Below are 9,252 nucleotides of genomic sequence, written 5' to 3' on the forward strand. Positions count from 1 at the left end.
GTTCAATTTTTATCCCAATTGATAAGCAATAATCATCAAAAGCTTGGGATGTAAATTCTCTAGCATTATCAAGGCTAATAGACTTAATTGGATAATCTGAGAATTGCGCCCTTAATCTTATTATTTGTGCCAACAACTCCGCAAACGCCGAGTTGCGAGATGATAAGAGGCATACATGAGACCATCTAGATGATGCATCTATTAAGACAATAAAATATCTAAACAATCTACTAGGTGGATAAATAGGCCCACATATATCCCCATGTATACGCTTTAAAAATTTAGGAGATCGATGTCAACCTTCAGGGTTGATGGTCTAGCAATTAATTTGTCTTGATAACAAGCAACACATGAAAATTCATCATTCGTAAGAATCTTCAGGTTCTTTAATGGATGTCCAGTCGAATTTTTAAAAATTTGTCTCATCATTATTGATCTAGGATGACCTGATCGATAAAGCCATAGCACAAATATATTTAGATTAGTAAATTTTTAGTTTATGATCAAATGTATTTCAATTGTACTAATTTTTGCATAATATAGGCCAAACGACAAAGTTGATAATTTTTCCAAAATATATTTCTGCCTGAGACACTCTTGGTTATACCAAAGTATTCAATATTCATTTCATTTAGTATCTCAACATGATATCCATTTCTGCGGATATCTTTAAAACTTAACAAGTTTCTTGAGAATTTAGAAGAGAATAATGCATCTTCTATAACAATCTTTATCCCATTAGGCAGAAATATAGTAGCTCTTCCGGAGCCTTCAATAAATTTTAAATTACCAGAAATTGTAGTAACATTTGCTTTTCTTCTAAGTAAGTAGGAAAAATATTTCTCGTCTTTAAAAATGACATGAGTCGTTCCACTATCAATTACACAAATATTTCTGTGATTGATCATTGATACAAACAAAATTTGAGGCATATCCATATTTTTCTTCATAAAAAAATAAAGTAAACATTATAATTAAAACATAGCTCATTATATAAATTTTATTTATTTACATGCATTAGAAAAAATACAAACATATTATTTAGTACAGAGAAATAAAAAAAATATTTAAATATTATTAGGGTTATCAATATTCATATTTCTTTCTGGAAAATTTAAGAAACCAGCTATATCTAGATACATAGGCTCAATATTATCTTCAGATATAAAGTTTGTCTCTGGATTATTTTTTGCCTCTTCAAGGATGCCTAATATAGTTGAACCAAACATTTTGATGATCGGCAGGTCCGTGACCAGTGCCCATACCTCCACATCTATGATATATATTTTTTGAATTTTTCTTTGGTATAACTTCGTGCTTTTCACTTTTTTTTATATTGCTGATTATTTTTCGGTACTAGCCGAGCATCATGATTATAATTTCTTCTTCGACCACAGCCACGACTGAGGCCATGACGTCTTTCTCATTGGTTATTGTTTGCTTGATTCACTTCAGGGAGTGACAAAGAACCAATGAGCCGACTATTATGATTTTTCATTAATAGTTCGTTATGACGTTCAGCAATAAGAAGGTGAGAAAGTAATTCAGAATATTTTTTAAAATCTTTTTTGCGATATTGCTGCTGGAGGAGCATATTCGCGGGTGGAAATGTGGAGTATGTTTTTTCAAGTTTGTCTTATTCAGTGATTTCTTATCCGCATAAATTTAATTGTGCTATAATTCTAAATAAGGCAGAATTATATTCAGTTATATTTTTGAATAAGATATTTGTTATCGGTCTTCAGTTTATCAATTTTTTGTCTTTAATAGTTCAGTTTTTGATTTAACGAATAAAAAAATATTTTAAAAATAAATATACGATTCATGGAGCCGCCGTCATAGCAACTTGCAAACCCTTGCCGCAATTCTGAACCTAAAGCGTCCGAGCCTAAATGATAAATACTAAATAGTATTATATAGTGATTAACTGATTTTATATTTATATTAATATTTTTTGTTTGATATTTGTGTATAAGTAAAAAACTAAAAATTAATTTAGTAATTTATTATAGTTTTAATGAGTTATTTTTTTATCCAATAACCCTATATTAAAAAATCAATACCGAACCGATAACCTAATATTTTTTTTATAAATCTATGAAATAACCGTTAATCCAATAACCAATAGCAATAAATCAATAACACTTTTTTTGGTTCGATTTATTAGTCGGTTTGATTTTTACACACCCTAATATTAAGCCATCATGAATTAATTTTCATATTATGTGAAGAAATTAAGGATTTAGAACTGAATTTTTGATTTTTAATGGAGAGTTTTTCTGATTTCTCAAGTTTGGGTTTGAGCCGGAACAAGTTATGTAAAATATGAATTTAAATTTAATCGAATATTAAATACGGCTATCAAATATGGAATGAAAAATCAAAACCAAAATAAAATATCTTACACATTATGTGTTGCAAAGTTCAAATTATGTTCTTGAAACTTCAGAATATTACACCCTCTATTTCATATTAACTGAATTTCTAGAGAAAATAGTTGAATTGTACAAAATTCAAGAGAAATATTTAAAACTTTTTTCATATTTACCTTTTTTATTAATGAAGTTTTACAATTTTCTACGAGTAAACTACACTATTATTTATAAAGTTATACTCCAATAAAAGATTATTTATATTTATAATTTCACATTTAATTATTTTTATGATTCTGATTAAATAAAAATGTAATAGAGAAAAATATAATTTAAAGTTTGTTTTGAATTATGTTTTAGCCTCCGCCGTCGCATTTTCCTGCAATTATGTTTTCACTTATCTCAATCGCCAACCCAAACCTTTCTGCGATAGCAATTTCGATTTCGACGACTCCCTCTCTGGTTAGTCCATCTTCTTGTAGTAGATTTGTTGTTTTCATATGTTAGTTTTCGCAGTTTGTGTTTTTCTTCAATATGTTAGGCTACGCAGCCTGATTTGCACAATTACTCTACTTCCTTATACAATTTTCACAGATTTCAACCATTTGAGTTTATCAAATTATTCAAAATTTAAAATTTTCAGTATAAAGTTTTTGATGTCATACTAATTTTCTTACAATTATATTAATGTTTTCTTATGCCATCTGCTAAATGAGGAAGTTGTAGTGCCAGGAGAATTTAATCTGTTAAAGACTAAGAAAGGGGGAAGCTTTTGGTACAAAACTACTGTTATGTTTAATTGCATACTTCTTTTTTGGGGCATGGATCATACTTAATCCTAAAATGGAGGGCCATAATTCATAAAAGTTTAATCAGGGGAAAAACTAATTACTGGACTGGTTGTTTTTCAATTGTCTCATGACCTGCTCTTGTTTTGAAAAGCTCATAACTCAGAATGATGGGATTGGCTTATGAGTTATGAGCATATCCATCCCTCATCTGTTGAGAGGAACTCTTGGTCAGTCTTGTATCCATATCAGGGTAGTAACTAGTAAGAGAAGGGTAAATACCACAGGTTAAGTTATAGTTCTACTTCTAAACGGGAAAGCAGCTAGATGTTACCTTCTTTAGTAATTTTATGTGGAACACTGGTAGCAAATTCCTAATCAATGATGTGGTTTATTATATGTTATTTCTATGTGTTTCTGTTTGCATTTTCTTATTCTCAGAACATCTCAAAATCGTGTGATCCTCTTTATTTTTGAGAAATGGAGCTGTGGAACACTATGTTCTACAGTGCTGGCATCTTAAATAACTTCTCTTTGATATCAATAGCTGTGTTGGGTTTTAATGATTCCTCTTGGATTTAGACTTCTGTGAGCCTTGTCCACTTAATGGAGTATGTCAAGAAGGCAAATTAGAGTGTGCTCATGGCTACCGGAGGCTTGGGAACTTATGTGTTGAAGATTCAAATATAAATGAAGCAGCTAAAAAGCTTGTGAGTGACACCTATTTAGTTTTGGTTATTAACATTCCAGTGTTGATTAAATTTGGGTTTTGAATGCTTGCACTATAATGTAATTACATATGTGCAGTCGATGTTAGTAGAAAGTCTTCTTTGTGAAGAATATGCTCAATATTCATGCACGGGTACTGGCACAATTTGGGTAAGTTTCTTTTGAATCTTGTTTACTGTCTCTCTCTCTCTCTCTCACACACACACACACACACACACACACACACTTTACATGCACAAACTCAAAAAGGGAAAATATTCAAAATGAGTTTGTATTATAAAGCTACTTTTTTTGTATAGGTATTATAAAGCTACTGAACTAACATTTCCCATAAGTTTGACGCTTGCCTTTTAGGTTCAAGGTAACCAATTGTGGGAAAAAGTGAATGAATCTGAAATAATGGATGAGTATGGCTTGAACAAGGCTGTTTATGCTCATGCCATGAAAAGAGCCATGGAGGCACTTCACAAGGTTTTAGAGACAAGACTGAATGATCATGGGTATGCTCTGCAGGTTTATTAACCACGATTTACAGAAAGCAGATGAAAGCATATCATATTCTTTTTCATTAATGTTTCTTCATCTTTTGTCTAGAATTGAAGAGTTGAAATGTCCAGCTTGGCTGGTCCTACATTATACACCAGTTTCCTGTCGCATCCAGCAGTGGATCCTTGAGCATGCTTTGTTGTTAGTTCCTGCTTGTGCATTGGTACTCCACAGTAAGAGCAGCCTTTGCAAGCTTATATTATAACAGTCTAAACCTTGTTGACAATATTGGGATTTACAGCTCATGGGATGCGTTTTCACATTGTTAAAACTCCGTCAGAGGTACTACTTGTCAGTTAAAGCTGAACAGATCTATAATGAGGTTTGTAACATCGTTTCCTTTCCTTGGAGAATCGATCCTGTGACATTGTTTACTTTCAGTATCAATTTGTGACTGGCTATACTGTTTGAATATGCTAGGATTCACCTACTTTAAATATAATGAGTCAATAGGCCTAACACTTCAAGGGCAAGGGGCACATGTGCCTTAGGTAACAATTATAAGGCTCTCAGCCAGTTGTAAATATTAACCCTGATCTCTAAATGTTCTCTCATCTTACACTTCTGAGCATCTATTATTTTTCTTCTGCTTTACTACTTCAAAGCTTACCTCAACACCCATTAATTTAGACAAATAATGTCACGCCTTTGATAAAATAGATATTTAAGGAAATTGCTTTCTTGATCTAGTTAAATAATGTTCTCTTAGTAGAGTTCTAATATAAGGCATACATGAATTTGTAGATGAAGTCTCACTTCTACTAACTATGTATCCATCATTGCACCTCCCCATTAATTTTAGCATGTTTGGGTTTCTGCTGTGATGTTATATGCATTGTTAACTATATTTCCTCATGATTCATGTGATATGTAGAGGACAAAAGGAACCTGTGTAATATTTAAGGGAACCTGCACTCTTTCATCATTGTTATAAAATGACAATGCTTCATTTCCAAGGCATGGGTGACCTGTGTTGAGGCATGGGAGTAACAACTTGAAGTTCCTAGGTTCTAAACCCAACTCAGTACTTGGTGTTAGGCTATTTGCTCCAACCATGTGGGAAGGATTGTCTTGACAACCTATGCTTGTGAACTGGACCAGCTGCCTGGCATTAGTCAATGTGTACTCAAGTTGCCTGGGGAACACACTAATATAGAAGAATGATAATGCTTCTTTTAAGGCAACTTCTTCGTACCGAGTAGACTAAGTTACAGTATTAAGTCTAACCTCTTAATTTGGCTCTTTAAGCTGAACCTAGGATGCATTCATTCTAGATCGCTCAAAATTCCCAACTTTTGAGCTGGTTTGTGGTTTCGCCCTAGCTGAAATGGTTAGGCCTCAAACTTGCATCAAACAAACTCAAGTCATGAGTGAAGTGTTGACTTCCAAAACCATGAATCGAACTAGTCTCCAAGTTTAGCATCTCAAATTAACAACTTATAAATTTAAACTGCTAAGTATTAACACTGGTGTAAGGTAACAAACAATGCCACACATACAACTCTACTAATGTTAACATATTCATAATTCAAATGCAAAAACTCTAAATTTGCTAAACGTTCAGAGTTGTCTCTTTCGTTCCTAATTGAATGCCTCCTTTTGCTGGTCAAAGTGTTAGATCTCATCTGTAGTTAGTACTAAGTATAGATGTTTATCCCAACTATTTTTTTTCTGGTCTAACATGGCAATTGCAAATGATATAGAGGCCGTGATAGATTTTTTGAGCTCATTACACAATATGTAATGGAGTTACCCCTGTAAATTTTCCACAACACCCTCTGGTTGCTGGACTTTTAATACAATACCTTTTTAATGATTTTAAAAAGTGTTAGATCTCAATGCTTTTTTTTGCATTTTCTTTAACCTAGTCTTATATTTTGAAAAAATAAGATATGCCTTCCGTTACAATTTATGGGATGTAGTTTGACTCGACACGAGGTTGAAGAAGAAAAGAAAGACATTTGAAATTTGTGGTCTTAAACATGTCATAGCATTTGTGTGGCTACAAGACTTTTGAAATTTGTGGTTGTAAACATGTCATAACACTCGTATGGCTATAAAAGCTTCCGTTTAAAGATGAAATGAGAAGTCTTAAGTTAAAATATTTTCTAAATATAGAAATGTGTCATTCTTCTTAAAACAAACTAATAAGTAATAGGATCACATGAACGGGAAGAGATGGGGTAGTTGCTTTTTGTTGTACTTCTTTAGTTACCAAATATGTAATTTTATTTTTGTAGTAAATAATATAATGGTCTTCTGAGTTTTATACGGAAGTTGATCAAGTATACATCAATGAACATAACAAGACATTGAATTTGTGACAGAGGGGATACTCTTAGATAGGGGACCTAGAGTGTTTATCAGGAAAAGGAATAAAGAATTTTTAAAAAAACAGCAACTTTGATAAAGTCAAGAAAAATAATCTGTCCATCCCAAGTTGCATAGTAGGGTAGTCACTAGTCTTACTTTTTGCCAGTTGGGTTGATTTCATATTTGTTGATCTCTCTTGAAATAATAGGTTTGTGAAGTACTTGAAGAGAAGGCAGTGAGTGCAATGAGTATGACTGGTAAGCATGAACCTTGGGTGGTGGCATCACTGTTACGGGATCATCTTCTTTCACCCAAGGAAAGAAAGGATCCAATGTTATGGAAAAAGGTGCTCATGCCCTCCCTTCTCTTATTTATAACAAGATAGTGTAACGTTCTTGATTGGAAAAAAATCAAGGTAGTGTAAGGTTCTATCTTTTACGACAATACTTCTCTATATTTTGTAGGTTGAACAGCTAGTACAAGAAGATTCTCGTGTAGAGAGATACCCCAAGATGGTCAAGGGTGAATGTAAGGTGGTCTGGGAATGAGAAGGTATGGAAGACATTTTACCACCTTAATCTTGAGTTAAACAATTGTTGTTGTTGATCAAATACTCACCTCATGAGCTAGTTTTTGGGGTTGAGTTAAGTCTAAAGTTTTTTCTTTATCATGGTATCAGAAGCAGACAAAGGTTTTGGAGTCGAGTCTTACCCCGTCACCCATTATCAAAAACAATTTCCACGTGCTTGATTCATAAAAAAAAAGCAGTTTGCATGTGAGGGCGCGTGTAGAAGACACAATTAAATAAATAAAAATGCGGTCTCTCTAACATCTTAAGGTTTTAAATGAGATGGTCACACACTTCAATGCGGTAGCAAAGTCAGGTTCATCCTAATTCATTGTATGGCTGACTTGGGCCTCCATCTTATATTCGTCACGCTCCAAATGTCTATTTGTTGGTGTGCAAGAGGGTGTTAGAGTCCCAAATCGGCGCTTTAGGGGTGGGATGATCTCTTTTATATGGTCTCGCGCAATCCTCACCTCATGAGCTAGCTTTTGGGGTTGAGTTAGTTCCAAAGTCCTCTTTATTAGCTCCCATGTTCTTTATAAGCCACTGCTGGTTATCTTTCCAGCTAAAAAGTCAATTACTTAACTGCAACAACAGTCACATTAAAATTTTAAGCATGCTGCAAAAGTTCTCACAGTTTCATGTTGAGAATGTCCATGTTGATTGAAAAACATAATAGTAATTTTTACTCCTGTGTATCTCTTAGAAACATTTGTTTTCCTGTCTAGAAATTGGAATTTATTATTAAGAAACATGATTTTCAGCGCTGAATTCTACTTGTGATGTGGTTTGGTTTCTGAGTTTTTGCTTGTTTCTCTCTTTCGACATTTTCTCTTTCCTAAAGATTTTGTAGAAAATTTAATTGTATGTCATCCTCCAATCGTATAAGCTTGACTCTCAATACCTCGGAAGTGGAAACTGATGGGACTTTGTTCTTTCTGTTTTTCTAGTTGAGGGTTCTTTAAGCTCTTCGAGCAAGAGGGAGAAAGCCAAGGAAAGCAGGCTAGCATCAGGTCAACATGCAGATGTCTCTACTCAGCAAAGAAAATGGCCATGGAAGGTCAAGGAGCTTGTGAAATGCTGAGCTTTTAACCTACACTCTTGTTCGCGCATTATAGATTGTTGTATAGTGTCATGCCCTTAGGTACGTGATACATGTCTCAGAATAGTCTTGTAAAATCTAATTATTTGTCTGGCGTTAAGCACGTTCGTTTGCAACAGAATACAACAATTTTGGCTATATCAAAATTCATATGGAAGATTCATGGTCCTCTAAATGTATCTACCTATGTAGCATTTCTGTCTAATTGTGTTTGCTTTATGCCTGGATTCGATGAGAAAGGCATTATCAAGTCATAGGAAATTTTAAATATAGGCAGTGGAATTGAAAATTGTCTCGAGGGCAAAATTGAACTTTTAGTTAAAATGCAAAATTGAACTAAAAAGTATATAATAAAAAAGAAGACGCTAAAGTAATGACTTATGGATCGAATAGCGTCGGCAGAATGTGACTCATGGGCACTTGATATGTCAAATTCAGATCTATCCCCCAACGGTTCATAATAAGTGTCTTTTTTACTTTTTTGTTTCAATTTGTTTATTTTATTTAAATATATTATGTAGAAAATTATAATTAAAAAATTATCAAAAAAAAAGAGACATTTTATTTTTTTAGAAACGGACTAAGAAAACTAGGACAAATAAATTTAAACAAAGCTAGCATAGTTTTCCCTTTTGAAGTCTCATTTAACTTAGGTGAATCAAAGTTGATTTTTTGTTTTGACATATTTGGATGTAATCAATGAAACGCTTTGATTGATATTTTCCTTAATAATAGTATATTTTTATTGAAAATATATGAGTAGATTAATTAACTATAAATGGAGAAGTGGGATCTAAAAAGTACCTTCCGACTAAATTCTTTGTCTTCAAATAA

The 9,252-nt window shown here is 33.1% G+C and overlaps 1 protein-coding gene across 1 annotated transcript; it reads left to right on the plus strand.

Annotated features, from left to right (window-relative positions):
• The first annotated feature begins 1,510 nt into the window (after positions 1–1,510).
• LOC129890817 (uncharacterized) lies at positions 1,511–8,601 on the plus strand. Its single transcript, XM_055966293.1, has 9 exons — positions 1,511–1,531; positions 2,711–2,834; positions 3,743–3,870; positions 3,968–4,039; positions 4,244–4,389; positions 4,484–4,757; positions 6,957–7,094; positions 7,213–7,300; positions 8,267–8,601. Exons 1-6 carry the CDS (start codon positions 1,511–1,513, stop codon positions 4,638–4,640), a joined length of 648 nt encoding a protein of 215 aa, XP_055822268.1. The 3' UTR covers positions 4,641–4,757; positions 6,957–7,094; positions 7,213–7,300; positions 8,267–8,601.
• The last annotated feature ends 651 nt before the right edge of the window (positions 8,602–9,252 follow it).

This window comes from Solanum dulcamara, chromosome 5 (genome assembly GCF_947179165.1).
Source record: "Solanum dulcamara chromosome 5, daSolDulc1.2, whole genome shotgun sequence".
Taxonomy (NCBI): domain Eukaryota; kingdom Viridiplantae; phylum Streptophyta; class Magnoliopsida; order Solanales; family Solanaceae; genus Solanum; species Solanum dulcamara.

What these genes read in the sequence shown, in the direction of transcription:
- LOC129890817 (XM_055966293.1), top strand. Translation starts at nt 1,511, where the DNA reads ATGACGTTCAGCAATAAGAAG. An exon ending in ATGAAGCAGCTAAAAAGCTT is followed by an intron (nt 3,871 to 3,967) that starts GTGAGTGACACC and finishes ACATATGTGCAG; the next exon opens with TCGATGTTAGTAGAAAGTCT. An exon ending in CGGGTACTGGCACAATTTGG is followed by an intron (nt 4,040 to 4,243) that starts GTAAGTTTCTTT and finishes CTTGCCTTTTAG; the next exon opens with GTTCAAGGTAACCAATTGTG.